The sequence below is a fragment of the Heterocephalus glaber genome, unplaced genomic scaffold (assembly GCF_053883595.1).
Source record: "Heterocephalus glaber isolate CG9 unplaced genomic scaffold, H.glaber_assembly_v1.0 deba00001608, whole genome shotgun sequence".
NCBI lineage: Eukaryota > Metazoa > Chordata > Mammalia > Rodentia > Bathyergidae > Heterocephalus > Heterocephalus glaber.
In genome coordinates, this window is record NW_028258379.1 from 27,412,574 (window position 1) to 27,435,142 (window position 22,569).

The following is a 22,569-nucleotide window of genomic DNA, read 5'->3' on the forward strand; positions in this document are numbered from 1 at the left end:
CACATGTGCCAAACTAGGACCCTGGAGAAAAGATGAAGGAACAGAGGCCTGTGTTCAGAGTCAACGTTTTTTCTTCAGTATTTAGACATGGTATTTTTCAAGTGTCCCACAACCATCTACAACTATAGCTCACCTGACTGGGCACATCACTCATAAAAGAGAAATCCTTCTCTGTGAAAAGAAAAGGTATTATGCCCATAGTTTTATGTTTTTGAGTTTTAGGGGTTTCTTAGAGTAGGGTTTTGTTTTTTATTTTTTGACATTGAGATAACACTATAAATATTCATCTCTGCATAGAAATTCCTTTCTCAACTAGTGTATTTTGCCATAAGACAAGAACTTTCCACATGGTCATCTTCCCGCAAAGTTACTGGGGAGTTCTGAGGGTGTCCATCACTCCAAGTTTGGGCCTCGACCCCATTCATGGGGTCAGGAAGAGCCATACTAGCCCTTACGACTGTCCTCCTTACCACTTCAAGGAGAATGTGCCAGCTGTTTTACTGCTTCCCAAATGCAATAGTCTGAATGGCATCCAGGGAAGAAACTTCCATTAAATAAAGATTCCCAAATATAAATTCTATTTTAGCCAGCAAAGGCAGCTCATTTAAGTCATTATGATTAAGATATCAACCATTTCCTGGAAATAAAAGCCCACCCGGAGGTGTTTGGGAGCCCAGAGAATCGTAAGCACCAGCTGGCAATTAATCTTCAGGGAAAGCTCTTGCTCAAGAGTCTCTGGTACAGGCTAAATATATGCTAAGTGTAACCCAAATATAGATGTGTTAGCTATTCCTCGCATTTCCGGGGGGCTGCCAGCTTTGAAGAAGGACCCACCTAGCAATAGTTGAAAGCACAAAGTACCCATGGAAGCTGGCTACTGACTATCAGATCATCTGCTCAACTGGCTGGGAACCCACAAATTTAGAAAACACAAGGTCCCCCAAAATTATCCTCCCTCCAAAAAAATTCATTAATTTCTTGTATATTTTAATAGAGAATTGGTACAGCCAATAATATGTATAAATTGGGACAGTAATATTAATTATAAAACTTCAGTTATAACTTTCCTTACCTTTTATCATAATGTCTTACCATGGGAAGCTTTGGACTGAAATATGTACACATACAAATGTATATACTTAGTCAAAACAGTCCAATTACGCAAAAGAACATGGACCTGCAGTGGAGAGAAACGTATTGCTGGAAGAATGATATGGCTGTATCATAGGTGGAGGACTTTTATTTAATTTAGTATTTTGCATGTCTCTTTAGTCTAAAAGGAAATCTGTTTGGACCAATTGGTGGGTGAGATTAAAAGAACAACCACCTGACAAGAGTATTGGGCATGGTTTTGAGTTTGGGTAAAACACATAGTCTGAGACATGGCAAGAAACAAAAATGGAGCTCTCCACCACTGGAGCCTCAGAGTCCAAAGAGAAGTGTCATTTCAGAACAATTTTATTTGAACCAATCGACCATATTTTTACACAGAATCTGATAGTGTTATTAGCAAGCTGTTCTGCCTTTATATTTAGAAAATGGACTTGCTGTTTTACAAAAAATACTCTGGCCCTGAGTCTTAAAATTTGCTCAAAAGCAGTTATTCTTTATAAATACTCTCTGCCTCAGAAGTAACTCATGTAGGTCAAGTCTGCAATGTTTTGCTCTGGATATTTACATCTTCTTCTGCCAGGTTTGACTTCGGCTTTGAGACATGTCATTGGTAAAACTATAATCAAGAGCACAATTTGGATTAGATATAGATTGGACCAAGCTGGGCTCCAGAACAGGTGTCTTGGAAGGACATGAACATAGAGGCAGATTAAAGACCAGCCAAAATTGGAAACAAGGACATAAAGGCTTAATTCTCTTAGGCAAAACTCTGGAGCCAGGTATCAGGACAGGGCCAGAATGCAAAATATAAAACATACAGGTAGAGATTGGCTACCAGAATGGAGTGAGATCAAGATAAAGGGACAGGAAATGATGGCTCCAGAGATAGCCTACTGGCTTCCATCATCTCTCAGGAGACATCCTGAGTAGAGAGAAGCATGCGTGCAGCAAGAGTCATCCTGGGATCAAGTACACTCCATTGCCAAAGGCTCAGCTGTCCAGGAAGAACTGACCCGACTGGAGCACTGCATCCGATCGCTGCAGAGACATGTAATATATGCTCCCTTTGTACATCTCCTTGGGTAACCAGGCACTGCTCAGCTAGAACATGGGCTGTTTCCACAATTATCAGCTATTGCCTTGGGGGTTTCTTCCGTGTATCAAAGTACCTTGGTGGGAGTGAACACTGATGCATGCTCCTTAGCCTTAAGGGAGGCAGCCAACAGCTCTGAACTAAAATGACAAGAGTTGAAATTCAAGAGAGAAATGCAAAACAAGCCTGAACTCAGTGCTGAGGAAAAGGAGGTGCTCCTTGAGTTTGCTCAAACCAAGGAAGGCATCAACCAAGAGCAGAGAAGGCAGGAAGACAAGACACTGAGATTGCTCAAGAAGCTGATGGCCAGACAACAAGCAGATGCCATTCCTGGTACATCCACCACACTGCAAGGAACAACTCAAGCAGATTAGGGTGCCCCAATAGGGCTCTGGTGGCCAGCTGAAGCTACAGTGCATACAACACTGAGACTTGCCACCGCCCCTACTCCACTAGCACCAGCTCGACCGATCAATCCCCCCACTGAATGACAGGGGATTTCCACTCCAATGCCTCACTTAGAGGAATCAGATGCAGAGGACAAATCCAAGCCCAAGTTGACAACCTGCACAAATCAGAGTACTGTAGATTATCTTGCAAATGCAAGGGAGGATATGATGAAGACAAAATGGAGGATCAACCTTCCAGTGTATCAGATCCTGATGGCTGTGCCAGGGATCTAACCACTACCCCTGAGGAGTTCCATGCAACTCCAACACCTGCCCTTCCACCAGTAAAGGAAGAAGCTTACTGTGCTTGTGATACCTGTGCCAAATCCTATGAGCTCTTACCAGAGAAGAGTGAGCTCTTACCAGACAGCCTACAGGTCTGGTACCTTTCTTGAACCCCAGTAACAAGACTATAGCCGGTAACAAATCCGGAAGGAGCAACTATGACCATACCAACAAGCTTCCTCAATAAAGCAGTATGGGAGCAGGTACTCCCACTAGCTGATGGGAGAGAGGCTAATGACATAGAAAATGGAGAAAAACAGCAATTCACTATTCCTTTCCTCTAGGGAGAAATTACTGGTGTGGGTCCAAGGAACAAGGGTGCTAAATATGGTTGGGCCTCCATTCACCAACCAAATGAATCTACCTTCCTGCATTCATGCCACTTAACACACCAATGCCTCCTTCTTTTCTACTTTTTGTTTAATGTTCCTTAAAGACCATTAATAAAATAAATAAATTATTTAAACAAGTAGCCTAGAACAATGTTTTGAGACAGAGTATCTCTATGTAGCCCAGGCTGCCCTTGAGCTCACGATGATCCTCCTGCCTCAGCCTTCTAAGTGCTGTGATTGATTACAAGTGTGTAATATTTTTTAACCATGACAGTAGATGGGTTTGATATATTTTTCTAAGAACTTAATAAGAGTACATAAATAAATATCCAGAGGACATCATTTTGATGAGACCCTTGCACTTGGGGAAAATTTGCAAAGGCATCTAAGTCGTGACACAGGATCCTTCCTTCAAGATGAAACTTTCAGAGTTCTGAGATGATACTTCAACACTTTCTCATGCAAACTGCATCCCTGCACCATTCCGCATACCTCAGAGTCTGTATGTTCTGACTTAAAAGTGTAGAGAAAGAAATGGTGCCCACTGATGGATCCCAGTAGTGATGCCCTCCAACTTAGCCCTTTGTGGCTACAGCTACATGATCCACACAAAGCCCTTCATTAGGTAGAGGGAAGAAAGCTCCTTATGCTTCTTTCAGAATCCAGAGGCTGTAGAAGACGTCTGCCTTCAATCAGGACTGGAGGATCCTGAGAACATAGGGCTCCAGGGAGTGCTCACACCAGCAGAGATGTGGGCAGAGAATGTGGACTTAGTACAAAGCTCACTCCAATGGGTGAGACTCTGGAAAAGACTCAGAACACTGGAAGCGTGCAATCACCAGCAACTCGAAGGGGCTGCCTTTGAAGGCCAGGACAACTCCTTTTTATCAATTGTGATCAAATGATTTTAAGTGAGAAGTACCATTCAACTATGCAATCAAATGCAACCATAGAATTTCTGAATAAGCTCCTCAAGATACACAGGGCTGTCTAAGAGCGCCATGTAAAAAGATGAGATTCCCCTCAGATCTGCCTTTATTGATCAACTCATCAAAGTCCCTGATCTTGGAATTATCTGTGTTATTGTCATCCATCTTTCTAAGTCATAATCTGACACTTTGATCATTCTAAATCTGAGTGTAACTTTTATTTTTGGAGGTGGTCCTCTTACCTTTGAGCCCGCCCAGATTCATGTAGCAGCCACAGGGCCAGGGCAGAAGTGATCCTCTTTACATTTATTTTAGTCTTCCCTCTTGCCAATAAGATCACACCAGCCACTGCTACCTAGTTTGACAAAAAGTCCTCCAACCTCCATTCACCACACAGCTAACACATCTCTAACCCTGGTATCCAATAGGCATTACAGTTTTTGAGGTGCCATTAAAGACATTTGTCCACCCAGTGTTCTACAAACCCAACACAGATGTGCCACTGGCAGGTGGCACATGCTCTAGAAAAAACTTCTTCCCCTTTCTTCCCTTTCTTCTTTCATTCCACCATCCTACAACTCATCAGAATCAGAGCACTTAATTTCCATGTATCCTTTTGTATGTCTTTCCTGTTCAATTCATTTTGACTATAAAGACTTTCATTGGCATGAACCTTATGCCTTCCCATGGATTTTCTAAATGGTGAAAACTGAAGATTGCTCTAACATCTGATGATTTTCTTTGGAATCTGTAAGGGAATATTATTGAAACAATCATTCATTTTAAAAGTTCTGCAACTTTTATTGCTTGTTGTAAGAAATAGATACTACCTTTATTTCTGGAGTCTTAATACACATATTTTTTACCATGCTACCAGTGTTGCCCTGATTTAGTCCCTTGAGTCTGTCACTCTAAACATTGCTCTAATCCATCCAGGGAAGGTAGACTCCATAAGATGCAGAGACAGAAAATGACAATATCATAAGTCCAGGGAGAAACTGAAAGCCCAGTATTGCTCTGCATCAATTCTGATTCTTTCTTAAAAATGCCCATTTTTTAAATTCCACAAAAACCACAAACTGGTTTAATGGATAGTTTTGTCCTAGTCAAGAAACAGAAGCAACATGAAAGTGTTCAAGAAAATATTTTCCTGCTTTTAGAGTCGAGGCCTTTGCCGCTCTGTGTGTTTACCTTGGACAAGTCTATTTGCTCTCTGAACATAAGTTTCTGCATCTGTAAAATGAAGATAATTATTCTACCAGGCGAAGTTCTTTTTTTCTAGCTTTTTTTTCAGTTTTTAAAAATTGTATGTATTTAAGTAAATTACAACATAAAGTTTTCATATACTTATACATAGAGAACTGGCACTATATTTGAGAAAATTAACATATACATCATCTCACATAGTTACTTTTATAGTTTAAATATTAAATGTCCCTCAAACTCATGTGTTAAAAAGACTTGGTCATCCATGCAGCTGTCTTCAGAAGTGGATCCTTTGGGAAGTGATTGGATGATGAGGACTCTGACTATATCAATGGATTAATCCATTTATGGATTCATAGCCTGATAGATTTTGGAGGAGGTGCTTTGTTATAAAAGTGAGCTCTCTCTATCTCTCTCTCCCTCCCTCCCTCAATCCCTTCCTCAATCCCTCCCTCCATCCTGCCCTCCTCTTCTCTCTTTGCTTCTAGGCTACCATGAAGTAAGCAGCTTTGTTGTGATTATGCTCTCCCACCATAATATTGGACCTCACACCTCAGGCCCAAAGCAACAGAGCCAAGTGACCATGGACTGACACCTCTGAAGCTATAAGCAAAAATATAACTTTCCTCTTTTTAACTTGTTAAGTTTATATATTTTCTCACAGTAACATGAAGTTGACTGATACAGAAAATTGGTACAGAGAAGTGGAGTCATTGCTATGACTGGAGCTGAAAAAGTGATTCAGAAGCTTATGAAACTGATTTGTAGGAGGAATGTCAAACTGTCTGGAGAAACAGAAAAAGCTAGAAAAAGCTTGAATACTGTAAGTGAAACTTACTGGGTGATTCTGGTGGGAGCTCAGAAGACCAGAATGGTAATAGGAATGTGGACAATAAAGACCATGCTCATGGAGCTTCAAGTAGAAATAAAGACTATTGTCAGTGAGACTACAGGCCATTCATATCACATTCTGGCAAAGAGCTTGTCTACATTTCTTCCAAGTGCTAACTCTTTGTAGGAGGCTGAGTTTAAAGGTGATAGAATAATCTGGCAGAAAAAAATTCATGGCAACACAGCCTTCAGGCAGTGGCAGGGGTATTGCTGACTGCCTTTGTCCAGATTTACAATGAGACTCATGAGCAAAAGGTAGAATAGAAAGATTTGAAAAACTTGATGTTTGGCCAGAAAGGAGCAAGTGTAAAGTTCTGGATCAAAGAAGATATGGTTGCTGAAGAGATTAGTGTCAAGCATTTTGCAGCAGCACAATAGAAATGGTTCCTTGAAGGCATCTCAGAAATTGGTTAGATCACACCCACTGCAGATTCAAAGGTATAGAATGGTAAACTCTTTTGAAAACCTTTTCTATGACAAGAAACCCTGGAAGCTTTCTAATGGCTAAATTGTTCTCCTGGAATTCAGAATTTGTTTCCTGTGTTCAGCTGTCCAGACATTTAGATGCTTCTGCAGCCATGGTGCAAAGGGGCTTGGCTACTGTTTCCACCCATGGCAGATGTTGGCATTGTCCAAGTGGTGCTGATTTTGCAGGCATGCAGAGTACAGGAGTTATAAGTTGGTAGAGGCTTCCACCAAAATTTCAAGCAAAGCCTAGGAGGCCACACAGTATATGGTAGTGTCAGTGTCTAAAAGAAGCCCTTGACTGAACAATTCATGAAACTATGAAAAAGAAGCCAAAGCTGCAATGGAGATCCCAGGAAGTTGGAAATGCCAGGAACATAGAACATCTACTGAGGGAAGCTTCAGGCAGTGGGCAGAGCCAGTCCAAAAGGGAGGCCATAAGGGTTCCAACACATTTTCAGTGTTATGACACTGTTTAATGGGAAATTCCATTTACTCTTATGGCAATTTTTAAAAGCACATTACTTAGGAATCATTTGGGGGAAATGAGATGCCATGTATTTGCCTTTTGCAGTCTTCATGGGACTAATGAGAGACTAAAGGAGGTCAAGAGAAAATTACTCTTAAAGAAACACCAGGACAGATCTTTACTAAGCAGTTATAATGCAAGGTCAATCCTAAAGAACCTTTATATTCAAAATCTTAATAATTTACTATTCAGCAGAAGTTTTATTCTCAGAAAAAAAAAAACTTGGTGGCTCAAGTTGGACCTCAAACCCACAACCTTCAAATAACAGCATAGAGAACCTGATCAAGTGTTAGTTTGGATGTAAAATGTCCTCTAAAATCTCATGTGTTAAATGTTTGGTCCCTAGCTAGTGGTACTACTGGGAGGTGGAGAAACTTCAGGAGGTGGGGCACAGTTGGAGGAAGTAGGTCACTGGGGGCAGCCCTGGAAGGGGATATTAGTACCCCAGCCCTTCTCCTTCCTCCTCCTCTCCCTGTTCCTTTCCCTCCCCCTCCCCCTCCCCTTCCCTCTATGCTCAGAACAAATGGACCTGAGAAATAGGATGTACTCTTCTACTTCCAGAGTTTACTATCTGTATGTATGCAAAGAACCCAGAAAGTAATTTCATATTCATAAGAAATTGTTGTCAACAAAAGATATGATCTGCTAAGAAATGGGGTTGGAGGAAGCTTGGGAAGACAGGAATCCAGGTGCTTGTCCTAGAAGCAGCTTGTACATAGGAGATAGAGAGAATCTTGAGTATAATTATCAGTGCCTTGACATCTTCTCATTTTGACTAAAAGTGCAATACTGATGCTGACCATAAGAGGAAGGTTTGAGATTGGCAGTACTTGAAGAATTTCCCTCTCCCTGAGCCCAAAGTGTTTGTCTACCTTTGGGTTTTTCTCTTCCTATGCTAACTAAAGTCAATTTTCTGTATTCACAGCAATTATTCTTTTCACTTTGGGGGGCAAAGGAAGACCCAAGAGGTCCATCCATATTTGACAATCCTTCTTGTTGAAGGTTATTCCCATCCTGTCCAGAGAAGCACTAAAACAAATTTGCTAAAGAGTCTGGCCTCTGTTCCTGTGCCTACAAGTGGAGCCTCTATTGGCAAGCATCTTCAATGAGTTGCCTCCAAACCCTTTCTCCAAAGAGGACAGAACCTCCTTATGAATATGTGCATGTGGCAGAACACTAGGGATACCTATACCACTAGCAGTTTACTAGAAACAGATTCCCTCACCTCTTGTTGTTGCAGATGTGTCAGTCAATTTCATTGAGCAGCTAGCACCATGCAGAAGGACTTAGTTCCAGGCACTGCTTGGAACACAGAAAATAAATAGCATGGCCCTGCTACTAGGGTCTTAAAAGTTTCAGTAGTTCTACAGATGTTCTCTGGGTTGTGAAATACCCACAGGCAAATTCCCTTTTCACAAATTTTTCTCAATGGCATTGACTACAATTTGAGTTTCATGTAAAATTATGCATTACCCAGTAGACATAAAGTAGCTGTGAGCAGATGAAAGCCAAACAGAAAGGAGAGAGGGAAAGAAAGATTGAGGATTTTTATTTTAGCCTCCCATTTCAGAATCATCTGGATTCCTCCTTCATCAGCTCAAATTATTTCTGGGTTTTGTATGCTATTCCCTACCTACCTACCTTCACATGCATTGTTAATACATTTGCATAATGACTGGAAACTACAGTTCAGCCAAATAGTATAAGTCTCTTCGAGGATATAAGAAAGAAAATACAGAGTTCCTAGTTCATTCTGTGATCATCCATGACTAATATAAAAATTTCAAAGTCCAAGACCCTCTGTATTATGCTCAAGTGATTTGTGAGACTCTGGGATTCTATGAAATGAAAGCAAAAGAAGCACATCCCAAAGTGCTTTCATCAGCTTCTGGGAAATCTGACTTGTATATGAAAGGAGTTATTCTCTCAAGTGGCAATATATTTGTACACATAAGTGTATGACCAACTACACACATGCAAACACTTAGTCAAATGATTGAAGCACATGGAGAACAGCAGCAAGATGAGGCACCTTCGTGACAGTTTCCTGAGCCAGGACATATGGAAGCCTGCATCACTGCATGGAGAGGCTGTTCCTTGAGAAAAGATGGATAGGATTTACAAGGGGAAGAAAACAGGAAGGGGCTCCCATTGAAGGAAGAAGTCTTCAAGGGATTCTCTAGAGCCAAACCCATCTTGATACGGGTTAATCTCCATGAGCACCACAAAATAAGGGTAGACTTATAGGATGGAGCTTTGACATATAGCGCCACATACTTTCAAGTGTTTCCAGTGGGAAGCCAGTAGCCACATTCAAGTGTTCAGCAGAGGATACTTGAGATATGGTGTTTCTGGAAGCTTCTCTGGCATACATGGTAGTCCCACAGCCCCAGACTTTCAAAATCACTGAGAGGGCATTATCCAAGCTGAATGTAAGGAAGTAAAATTAGAAAAACGATGAAAACTGGAAAAAGAAAAAGTAAGAGGCTACATAAAAACCATGGGAAGAGTCACATGTGTGCCAGTTCATGCATGAATGGAGTCACAAGATACCAAAACCAACACCAGATTGCCCTTCATGCTTCTCCAATGGAAATGAAATGTGTTTAGCTTATTTCAGTGCTCCTGAGTTTTTGGCCTTGTTTCCTATTTTAATTAGATCCACACCCATAGTTACTCCATTCTTTAGAAGTGCTGACCTGCACTGAGTGCAGCCATCAAAAATGTAGAGAGGACAACTACAACAAGGAGAGGGGACTGAGATGGTGCCTGAAGCAGCAGTAGACCCCTTGCTACTGGAAGGTGAGTGAGCCAGAAGAGAGAAGTCCAGCTGGGGGATATCCCAGGGGGGAGACCCATAAGGAGGCCATGACAACTATGGAAGTCCCTCAGCAGGATATGCACCCCATAGCCAAAGCTGAAGCCTGCAGCAGACCAGGTCTCCCAGCCCTGCATACAAGCACACCACATTTCCATCAGAGAAGGATATCCTGTCTTGACCAATAGAGTCCAAAGACCTCTGGAGACATGGTGTCATGTGAGCCTCCTTGGAGCTGCTGCCTGAGAGAAGAAATGCTGTCAGTGGAGAATACACTGGACTCCTGGGCTGGATCTTCAAAGATGAGTTCTACAGCCTCCCAGGAGCACACCCATCCTTCCCCAGAGGGCTGCAGATCTGGGGCTGTTTTCAGAGGGCCTCCAGAGTCCAGGCTTGCTCTCCAATGCAGGGACTACAAGGAACAAGAAAGAGCTACTCCCTGGGGACATCGGACTGAACACATCCATAAGCCAAAGTGGCCAACTTAACCAAAAGAAGGTCTCTCAGAAGACAGAACTTTTATTTATTTTATGTTAACCTGGGATAGAGTTACAGTCACCTTCTATGAATCCAGAAGAAAATTAGGGCCACCTGTATATTGAGAGAAGTTCAAAACCCATATTACATTCTGGAGTGGGTAGTTGTCTGCACCTCCCCTGACTTCTTGCTCCTTCTGTACACTCTGTGCTTCTCTGCTCTCATCGACGTGGTTCTCAAGTTTCCAGGGGTCCATATCCCAACTGGGCCTGGAACACCCTGACTTCTTGCTCCTCACTAAGAAGCTTCATTAGGAGGTCCATTCTGGAGATGAGCTTGGCACAGGCCAGTTCCAGAACAGCCTGTTTTCAAAGTTTGAATAACATGAGAAATGAGCCTTCTCAAGTTGTTGTCGGGGTTGAAGAGGTCGAGCTGCTGGTTCCAGCTCAGTTTTAAACTGAGCTCCTGGTGATGACAGCAGTGAGGAATTGAAGTCTTTGGGGGCTGAGTCAGGCCCATGTTGAGGTGCTCCCACTGTGTCTCACTGGTGTGGTTATCAGTTGATATTAGATGGAATATCTCAGCCACAGCAGAGTTTGCAGCAGAATGGTAGTATTTGTTGCAAGAAAAACATTTCTTTCATAAGTATCTCCTGCAGTTTGGTTTTCTACAGGAGAGCTTTGGCCCCTACATGATGGAACCCCACCCTGAGACATACTGCTCTTCAAGCATGAGCGGGGCTGTTTCTTTATCATTCTCAGGCTGTTCGGATTATACAGAAACAACCTCAGGTCATTCAGCCTTCCCAAAGGGGGATTAAAAACTAAACTTCAGGGATGGGGTGAGAACCAGGTCACAATACAGGGTCTAGCATTCTTGACCAGTAAATAAAGGAGTCCTGCAAAGATCAGGTGCCTGATCCATGCCTGTTTAGTCTCCAGTAATTCCATCTCCTTTAACGTCAAGAACTCAGGACCCAGATGAAGAAAGTAATATATTTTGGTACAAAAACAGTAACATCAAGAAAGATGGAGGGGATTGCCTACATCATGTTTCCCTCTTGGAGAGAAAAGTAAGGCTCACAGCATAAATACTGCTATGTGGGGTCAAGAGGATTATAGCCACTTGAGTAAGGAGTCTTTGGCTGCACAAAGGAAGCTTGATTGCTCTTTGGGACTCGGACAGGAACGGCCCAATGAGAGCATCTGTCTCTGAGCTCTACTAAGGGCTACCCCTCTCCAGAGAGCTCTGTGGGGTGGCTTTCTGACTTCCACCTCACAACCTGGAGCACCAACACCACAACAGTGATAACAGTCACCCAAGAAGAGGACTGTGGGAGACAGAAAAGGAAGTGATGAACAGCGCCAGCTCAAACCCAGTCCTTGAACCCACACACCAGTCTGCTCAGTACCAGGCTGACAAACAAGCCCCTTCACTCCTTTTGCCTTGTCTTGTGAGCCAAACGCCCAAGCTACAGGCACTTATTGGATCTTTGCACCTCTGGGGTCTCACATTCACACTGTGTAGGTTGGAGTAAAGCCACAGAGCTATTCCAGAAACTGTCCAAGGAATTTTGCAGGCTTCAGACTAGCTGTGAGATCAAAGAGACAGCTTTGAGAAGGGGTGGGGATATACCCTAAGCACACCTGTGTCCAGGTACCCTTTGAGAAAGGGCAACAGGTGGGGATAAAATGGGAGACTCAAGGCCCCCTTTGCAAAAGGAAGGTAGTCAGCACCGGCTAGGTGTCCCTGGCTCTCCCACTATCTAATTGCATTGTTGAAGGAGAAGATGGAATCGCAGAGAGAACTGGTGCCAAATCAAAGAGTACAGGTAGACACTAAGACCAAGAAGATGGCTGTAGCTGAGACGGCCAGTGCAGTGCAGAGCCCTATAGGGCCTCCGAGAGGGAAAGAGAAGGTGGTGGTTGAAAAGGGTCTCTTTTCATCTCAGCCCCTGGTCTTCCAGGTGTGGCAGTCACTTGTGGGAATCCTCGGAGCAGCTGCTGTAGACCCAGAAGGGCAGTAAGGGGAGGAAGTAAAGAGCCAGAAGGTCAGACACACCAGCCACAAAGTAGCAGAGGGACAGGACAGAGAGTCCAGATACAGTCAGGGAGGAGCCATTCAAAGCGGCCACACCATACAAGGGACAGCTGCTCCTAAAGGAGCCTTAAATTTCAGGTTACTGCCTCAGGATGCAGGTTCCTAGCAAGTGTTAGGGGATAATGGAGGCCGGAGCCAGGCTCGAAGTTACAAGTACATTTTTAGTTTGTGATTCTGGAGCAGGGAAAGGGAGCGCTCTAGCAGGAGCCTGATGGAGAATTGAACCTGCACACATTTACTTAGTAAAGAAAAAATGTTCTGAAGAAGTATATAATTCAGAGAAAGGATTCTGCTGAACGCGCAGGTCTCCCAAAGATGCCAAGAATCTTGTGCAGGGGAAGCTAAGAGGCTCCTGGACTCTGAGAACGGGAGCCTCTTTGCAAGTCTTAAGTCTTCCGCTCGCATTTTCCCTTGTAAGATCTTCATTTGTGTTGTCCTTGAGTGTTCTGTGGACCACAAGAGAGTGAGTCTCATAAAAGCAGGGTCTTTTTCTGGAATGTCCGATAGGTCAAGTTGCTTTCATGCCTTTACCTCTAGCATCTGCATGTTCTAAAATCCAAATTTTCACTGGGTCTTTGGCAGGGGTGGAAGTAGGGCACCTGCCCAGGGAGGGACCTTTCAGGAAAGAAAAGATGGCTGCTGTGTGTCCCTCTGTGTGGAAGGACTTCTTGGGCCTTGGCATCCCTCCCACCCACCCCCACACACACACACAGCTCCAGCTCCCCTGCACTGGGCTTCTTTCTCTGGCTACACTTTCAACAAGTGGCTGAGCAAAATCTACCTCTCCCTGATCTTCTTTTTCCATGCTTCCTTAAGGAGCATGTTTTATGTGCCCTTCGTGCCCTTGAGGACCCTGTCCCCTGTCCACAGTCTTATGCTTCCATGCCGATCCTAAGCCAGTTGCTTTCCTGTGCTCGAGTACTTGCCAATCTCTTTGGAAAAACTGGCTTTAGATTTGGAACTTAAAAGGCGGGAGCGTCATAAGCACGACAGTTTTCTCTTTCTTCTTAACCGCCTTGATATTTTTCCCAGATTTTCTTCATCTAGCAAAATTTGCATAAAATACAGCTTCTTCTAGTCAAATTGCTAGATGCAGGTTTAGGGGAAGAATTTCTAATATTGATTTTCAAATGACCTAGTGATGCCTAGGCCATCATATATATATATACATATACATACATATATATATGTATGTATATATATGTATATATATATACACATACATATGTATGTATATATATACATATATACATATACATACACATACACACACACAGCAGGACACCATGTCTCTTACATTAGAACTAGGTGCTGCAGACAGTCAACCCGTTGACTTTCTTTTCCTGACTAGACGATCTTAGCAGTTACTGCAGTGATGATGGTCAGTCCCATCAAGAGCATCCAAGGACACTAGCAGGAGTTATGTCAGCAATCCTCCTGACCCTTCTCACAGTCTTTCCACGGCTGTATGATGTGTTAACCCTAGGAATCAAATATTTTATATGACCGAATGGAGGACTTCCAAATGAAAAGGGAATCCAGGCCCCCGGGCTGTTCCTGGGATCAAAGCCAGAGATGACCTACAACAAAATTGTCAGGTATTCTCTTGATCCTGTTTACCACTTCAAAAGCCATGGAAGAACCTCCTTGAACAAATAAGAAAATGGTTTAATGCTATGTTTGTTGCTGTCAGGCCGGGCATAACCATACCAGCAGTAGACCTTGACACATGTCTGGACCCAAGAGACGCCTCGCAATGGCTGGCAGGAAGAAGACTCAATGTGAATAAACTTAAAAGTCTCTTGAACTAGGGGATCAACCCACTGTATAACCCATCAGCCATGCCTTCATCTCGCAGGTTAATGGCAACCTTATATATGACTATGAAAGCATTTACTGATGAAAGTCTCTCTCATGCGAGCTTCCTACCTGTTGTTGGACAGGAAATAAAGAAAATCTTAGAGATCAAAGCTGACTTGGTAGAAAAACAGGTCCTAAGTGTGTTTCTGATCTTAAGGCCTTGTGGCTAGAAGGGCATGATTTATTTTCACCAATTAATTTCCCAAATCTCTCCAAAGTGGCAAATATGGGTAAAAGTAGATCCAATGTTTAGTGTCAACCAGCTTTTTCCCAGATGGTTGTTGGGAATCTTCAACTGGGAATCCTGGGGTGACCTGCTGGCCTTGACTGTCTCCAGAAACTCTGCACACCCTGCCACCAAGGACTCTCGGGAGGCAGCAGTAGTCTTAGGGTTCCTTTCATTTGAGGAGCTGAGGATTGTGAAAAGCCTGGATGGATCCTGGGGATCATATACCAAGCTCTCTGACCCACAGAAGACTCTGAGGCCCACGGAGACTTGTCCAAATCCAACTCCCAGTTAAAGAAATACCCCCCACCCTGCCAAGGAAAGGAAAAGGGAGTCCTTAATGGGAGAATTGCAGAGGCTCCATACAGCCTGGATGTATAAATTCAACTTGGCCCAAATTCAGAGCTCATTTTTAATTCCTTTCCCTTTCCACATTGCAGTCTCACAGCAACGGGCCAAAAACATTTATCAAAACTGTATACTTCCTTTGTACTGACCACTTACAGAAAACAGCAAATTCCCTGCAAGAGGTACAGAATCTGAGGATGCACATTCACGTATTTCAATCCTAGGGACAGAATGAGTGGCTAAATTGAGGACCGAGCAACATGTCCCTGAGGCAGCTAAGGAGGGTACTCTGCTGAAATATGTCTGAAAGATTGTGCTTTCACTTGAAAGATATTCTTTTTATTGTCAAGATTACCATAACCAGGAGCAAAAATGTGGTGCTGCACAGCTAGGCAAGATTCTAAGAATTGGAGTAGAAGGAACTATTACCATATACTTAAGGTCTGTAATTGTCAGTTGAACTTTTTAAAAAGAAGCTCAATATCATGAAACAAACTATGGAGAGAAAGGCAAAGGGACTCATATGTAGAATCCCTATTAGGGAAAGGAAAAATGCTTTGGATGCCCTCACCAACACTATCAGTAGCTCAGGGATGTGAATTATTCACTTCATCAAGAAGTTGAGAAGTGGGCCAGGGATTTAGCTCCGTGGTTCCACTGCCTGCCTCGCAATCATAAGGTCCCTAGTTCGATCCCTGGTACCAAAAAAAAGCTGAGAAGTGCAGTGAGACTGCTGAATTGAATAATAAGCTCCATAAAGCTCTGCTAGGGGAGTCTGAAATATATTCCTCCAACAGTCAGACTACCCCTGAAACAGCACCATCTTTGAGATATTAAATCCCATCCCACCTGGCTACTATCTGTTATTATCTATCCAACTCCTCTTTCTTCTTCCTATACCAGCTCTTCAGCCTCACAGACCCATTTATTCCCTTCCATGCCTCCCAGCCAGTTTCCTATTTTTGGTTTCCAATCTGATTCTGGAGGCCCTAATGGTGAGACTCTCAATGAATCCCTTTCCCATTCCTCTGGACATCCTTGATGCCACAAGGCCCTTGTCTTTCAGTCCTGCCTGACCTATTGCCAACCGTGGATCAATCCAAACATTCTTTTCTTCCTCCTGTTTCTACCCTTGTGCTGCTAAGCACAGCTTGAGAAAGTCACCGCGCTAGGGGTCTACTGCCATTCCTGGATTCAGAGTGTCCCGTGACAAGCTTCTTCTCCAGCACACCACAGCTATCCCAAACCGTCACCACTCTTGCCAAATCTCCATCCCATTCCCAGCTTCCTGCCTTCAGGAAGTGACCTTTCCTCCAACTTCACTTGGGAAAATAAAGCCCTGAAAAGCTTCAGGCAAGATCTTCAATGCCTATGAACGGATCAAAATTTGCATCCATCCTTACCCCATCTCCATTATCTATCCTTGTATTCAAGGCAATTCTACTGTATATCCCTACATGTATCCCATTTTCTCCCTTCCTGGACCAAGGCCCTGTTTCCTCCATGATACTTCCTCTCTCTCCTGCATTCTCAACTTCTGTCTTAGGCTTTCTTTGTGCAGCGTATAAATGTGCCCCAGTGCCTGCCATGATGCGGGGAGGGGATGTCCCTTGATCTTCAATCCTCTCTCGCAACTACACCAACTTCCTGGCCAAGCTTGTAAGAGAAAACAACTATGCTTGCTCCCTACACTGTCTTCTTCAGCTCACCACAACCAGCATTCTCACTTCTTCACTGCTGAAAATGTTCTGGCAATGGTTACAAGTTGTCTCTTAAGTAACTCAGGCAAGCTCAAGCTTTCAGACTCTATTTTACGTGAACATGCTGCTCTTCTCAAAATGAATCTCTGTTCTAGCCTTGGCTTTTGGCTTCTGATCCCAATCTTTCATTTCTCTCCCTCTCACACACCTCTGTTTCATTAATTCCCCTAAGTGTCTTTTGCTGGATCCTTCTCTTCCTTTGGCATGCCCCAAGGATCAAATCATTTTAGTCCACATGTTCTTCCGCCTTCTCTGGCCTCAACTCATAGATAAACAAGTGACCCCAGAGTATCCAGGTCCTTTTCTAAACATCTCCTGAAGAATTCACAGGTACCTCATTTTCTGTCTCATTCTTCCTTCCCCACAACTTCCAGTCCCAAAGAGGAACACACTAAGATCAGATGCCTTCATACAGAAAGGGCCTCAGAAAGACTGAATATGCAAGGGAAAAGTCACTACAAAATTAAGAACAAATTAGTGAAGGCACTAACTGAGAATGCTTTGGGTGTTAAAAAACAACAACAACAGGTATTCTTTGGAGGAAGAAAACTAGTATTTATCAAGTGTTTGTAGGTGCCAGCAAATATTAAGCACTTGGCACTTTCAAAAGCTTGGTTTACACTCATTAGAATCATTTGAGGCAGTGATTGTCATCTTGTTTTAGGGAAGGAGAAATGCATATAAACAAGGTTAATTTGCCCAAGGTCACAAAACTAGTAAGTATCCAGATCAAGATGCAGACTTCGAAGTCAATGTTCCTAAGGAGCAAGAGGAATAAAACCAGGATCTTGGAGAGAGGAGAAATGTCAAGATAGGGAGAAGGAAAAGTGAGAAATCTAGTAAGTTTCTGAATACGAACAGAAGGGAAAAGGAAAGAATGTCACAAAACAAACACAAAAGCTTGAGGAATATTTTCCTATTCCCAATCTCCTTTTTTAAGAGCTACAAAATTCAATCATCGTCCGGCTCAGCAGCATTTCCCTTCCAAATAGTTTTCTCGTTTCTGATACTCTTTACCATTGTATTGAGTTTTGAATGGATAGAAGAGAAATGGAAATTCTTTGTGCCTCCATCTGCTGACTTTTCACTGATTTTCTTCTACCTCCTTTTCCCTTTTCCATTGTCCATGGTGAAGAGGGAATTCTGTATAATTCAATCCTGATGCCGTGGCTGTTAAACACTCACAACAGCCAATTCCTGGGAGCTTGGACCCATTTTCCTGAGGCTTAGTTATAATCTTGTGGGAGTGGGGGTGAGAGATGAAGAACTCTAGAAATAACCTATTTCATTGTTTTTTTCACTAAACTTATTTCCTATCAACCAAAAGAATAATATTTTCTTTTTTTGCTTCACCTTGGAAGTAGATTATGAAGATTAGCAAGGACTGCATTCTCAAACAGATTGGAAATGGTTGTCAAGTACATGTGGGCTGAGTTTGCATGTATTGTGCTTTGATGTTGGGCTGAGGGGCTTTGTCCCTAAGTGAATATCAACCTTCCCATAAGAGAATCAAAAACCAAAAAAGCTATATATTCACTTTAAACATGACAGTGAGAAAGGCTTAAGTGATTTTGACCAATAATAAAATCACAATGTTAGTCCAAAGTTGCTAAAAGTTTACTTTTAAACTTAATTTCTGTTATCTACTCAGTAAACATTTTTCCAGTACAAGAGCAGTTCAAAAGATATTTAAAAGCGCAGCACGTTGATTGATGCTGGACCGTTCTTCTCCTTATCTAACACATGCCACCAACTAGACCTCCAGGTTTTCATGACACTCAGGGCAGAGACCATGATCTCTGAACCAGCTCGGGCATTGCTCAGCCACCCACGAGCTGCCTAGGATGCACATTCGTGCCAACCCCAAAAAGGCACTTTCTCCTCACGTCTGTGCTGGAGAACAGATTTCCTGTGTTTTTGGAAAACTTTTGTCCCCAGGTCATCATGGAATTCACGAAAAAAAGTCATTTATTTCCTTGGCTTTCTGACTTATTCTGATCTCCTATCAGCCCAGAAAAGAATTTCTTCCTTTTTTGCTTCATTTTAGGGTAAAGACAACCCCATAAAAATACATGAAGAAGGAGAAACATGATAAGAGTTGTAGAAATTAGATCTTAACCTTGTGATTCATTATATCCTCAGGCAGGCACAGAGGAGCTGCTGCTGCCTCTCTTGAGGATATTCAAGAGCAAATGATGAGAGGAGCAGCCGGTACAGTGGTTTAACTGAACAGAACCTTGGCAGAGCCAAAATTCCACAGCAACCCTTGGTCTCAGGAGGGCACTGTGGGCTGCAGGGCTTCAGATTTGACTGCTTTCATATTCTAGGAGGACGCACGGCTCTGCTGCAGTCACTGCTCATTTTCTTGTTCATGTTCCTCTTTTTCTTTTTTTTTTTAGTTCTTTTATTGGTACATTTTAGGTATACAATTCATTTACATTTATCATTGGGTGTTTGTACCTGTACATGATGTATCTTGGTTCTTATTTTTTTTCCCCATTACCTGTGCACCCTTCACCCCTCCGCCCTTCCCTATTTACATAGATTTCATTTCCATTTTTTTTCTTTTTTCATAGTTTTTCCTTTCCCTCTTTTCCTTTCCCCTTCCCCTCCCTTCACTCCTTCATCATTGGACCTTTTTTCCTATTTCAAATTATCAATTATTCATTTTAATCATCTTAACCCTTGTTTACACTATCAGTTTCTCACACTAGTGAAACTATTTGGTATTTACACATGTGTGTCCTATTTATTTCACTTAAGAGTATGGCCTCGATATGCATCCAAAACTAAATGACTCTAGTTTTTCGTTCTTTATGGTTGAGTAGTACTCCATTTTATAAAAACACCACATCTTCTTTATCCAGTTTCCAGTTGATGGGCACTTGGGCCACTCATGTTCCTCTTGATTATAGGTAACTTATCTTGGTGTCTCAGCTAAGCCTGACACATAGGAAGCCACCAATGAATAGAGAAGAAGGAAGGAAGGAAGGGAGGGAGGGAGGAAGGAAGGGGAGAAGGACAAAAGAGCAACCAGAAAGCATATTTACAGACACTGATGGAACAAAAACTAAAACGACTAGCAGGACCTGTCTCAATAGACAGCTGAAAGACTAGGAAATTTTGTAGAATTTCTGAAATTCAGTGGGCTCAGCTTTGTGAAGAAATCTGCAATCTCCTTGGTGGAAAAGATAAACTGGGCAAGCCTGAACACAGAACACTCTTCCCTCTTCTTGTTCCCATGTAAGCCAGGGCCAGAAGTTAAAACAGAAGCAGGCAAACAGGAACTCCCTAAAAATGTGTCAAATGAACGTGAAACTCCTCTATAAAGCCTTTTTGAGCTGTGACATGTAGAACTCTCCCTTTTACTATCTCCTATGGCAGGAAAATTTCCCTGATACCCATGCATAGCCTGACAAAAGAAAAAAGAAAAAACTACAATTTGAAGGCTAGAGAGAAGTAAGAAGAGAAAATTTGACTTTGAATAGCAACCTACCTCACTGTTTCAGCCCAGTAAGGGGCTTGCTGCTATTGCTGGTCAAACTCAAATGCATTATTTGCAAAAGACCATTGTGCTGATGAATGGTAATGGGTGCTGGGTTGGGAGAAGAGTGTGTTTTAGCTCATGCCTCCTGCTTACCTAGCTGGCTGATGTTCTACACCATCAAGTGCTCTTCAGTTACTCTACCGTAACCCAACCCTACAAAGAGAAGAACTAGCTCCAATACTAGACATATACCCATGACTCATCCTTTTCTCTTTGGTTCTCACTAAGAAAGGCATTCAGCCTGGTTGGCCTCACCCAAGGATAACTGGTGCAGGAAAACTTTTCCGTGCTTTAACTAACAGACCCACAGATCAGGTTCCTGTGGTGGAAATAAGGAGCTTTTGCTGACACTTAGGAGTGGATAACCAGTCAGTATGGAAGGGAAGGAGGCAGGAAGGAAAGGGGTGATAGAAGGAAGGAGGGACAATGGAGGGAGGAAAGGAAGAGGGGCTGGTAGGTGGTTAAGCAGCATGCAGTGGAAGATCAAACAGTAACTAAAATGAGTTGTAGCTCCTGCATCATATCCACAGCTTTAAAAAATAAGAAAATTGTGTGGAATTCATTTCTGAGAAAGGAGAAGCCACTCAGAGTTGAAGTTCTAAGTAACTAGGTCTGGGTCTCAGTACTGCTAGTTTCAGGCTGATTTCAGAAATGCCCTTAACTCAGTCATCAGCTGCCTGCTATACCTCCCTGTTGGGACTGGAAACCACTTCCTGTCTCCCCGTGGACCCTCCCTGTGCGTCCTCTTTGTGTTCCTAGATAGAGTTTTGGTTGGATGCCCTCCTTGGGCCACACCCTTTCTCATCCATCTTGGGTGGGGCCCCAAGGCCTGCAGAATAAAGTACAAGTTCTTTAACATGGCATTTGAGGAAGCTAAGGGCCTGGCTGCCTCCACACCCCCATTCTGGTCTTCCTATCCTAACAACACTATATGGCTCAGAGTTCCCCGAGCTCACCCCAACCTGCTGCATTTTGGTGCATCTGTTCATAGTTCTGCTCTGCCTGGAGCCTTCAGCTACCCCCATCCCCAGACTAACTGCTCTTCACGCCCCTGTCCCTCCCCCTGTGTGTGACATCCCCACACACCCTGGACTCACCTCCTTCATCACAAGAGCCACACTCTGTGAGGTTGCTCTGCTTCACACTTTCACCCCCTCTGGACAGTGAGGTCCTTTTGGTAGAAGCGGGGTCTACTCTGTATGTACACTTTGGGGTGCCCTGCCCAGCAGACTGTAGGCACTCAATAAATGTTTGTTAGATGAAGGAACCGATGAATAACATCTTCTCCCTTCTTGCACTTGAATCCCAGCTGGCCTCTAGAAGGTGGAACACTGAGTTTGAAACCACTGTCTCTCTTCAGCCTCTTGGCAGGTTTATATTTTGTGCCTTTTTGACACCCTCTCTTCTTTCTCTTCCATTCCCTCTGTTACTTGAAAAGCAGGCTAGCCAGTTAAGCAACTGGTCAGGCTGGAAGTCTGGCAATAGTGATACATAAGGATTAATCCCCAGAAGTGGCTGAGCGTTAGCAGGTGGGCACCCTAAAATGTCTTCCTGAAACTCACAGTGTGTGCTAGAGACAACACTTTCTATTTCAAATAAACACTGGAGAACCTGGTGAGCAGGTGTGTGTGCTGCATCTGGGGTGCTACATTCCATTCTGTAAATGTACAGACCACACGGCCGGAGAGGGCTTGTGGTAGGGCTGTGTGAAGCAGCAGCACTGCATCCCATTGCCCACTTGTGTAGATTTATGCTGCTGCCCCACTGAGTCAAAGTCCTCAGAGGGCCCCTTTCCTAGGTCCGCATGAGCCATGAAGACCTTCCTTTGTCAGTCAATGGCTAATTACACCTGGGTTTTGTTTCAGTACTGAGGATTGAATCCAGAACCTCAGACATGCTAAGCAAACACTTTACCACTGAGCTATATCTGAACCCCAGTCATTGACTAATTGCAATAAAAAAAAAGTGGTTGGCATCAGTCAGGGTGACCACAGAGGCAATCTGGGCTTTGGCAGGAGGGTAAGATAAGTGCTCTCTGCCTCTCCCAGTTCTCTGGTAAGTCAGTCTTCAATCCAACTGGAGAATTTCTGAGTTTGGGATTGGAGTTGCCATTCAGAACCTATATTATCTCATCCTCACCT

At 43.2% G+C, this 22,569-nt stretch overlaps 1 protein-coding gene across 1 annotated transcript; it reads right to left on the bottom strand.

Annotated features, from left to right (window-relative positions):
* Positions 1-10,823: 10,823 nt before the first annotated feature.
* Tmem179b (transmembrane protein 179B) lies at positions 10,824-22,241 on the bottom strand. The gene is given in 7 exon segments (XM_087195187.1): positions 10,824-10,949; positions 11,671-11,850; positions 11,852-11,917; positions 12,361-12,488; positions 12,568-12,753; positions 21,526-21,599; positions 22,102-22,241. Coding segments are annotated over 7 exon segments (900 nt in total).
* Positions 22,242-22,569: the final 328 nt, after the last annotated feature.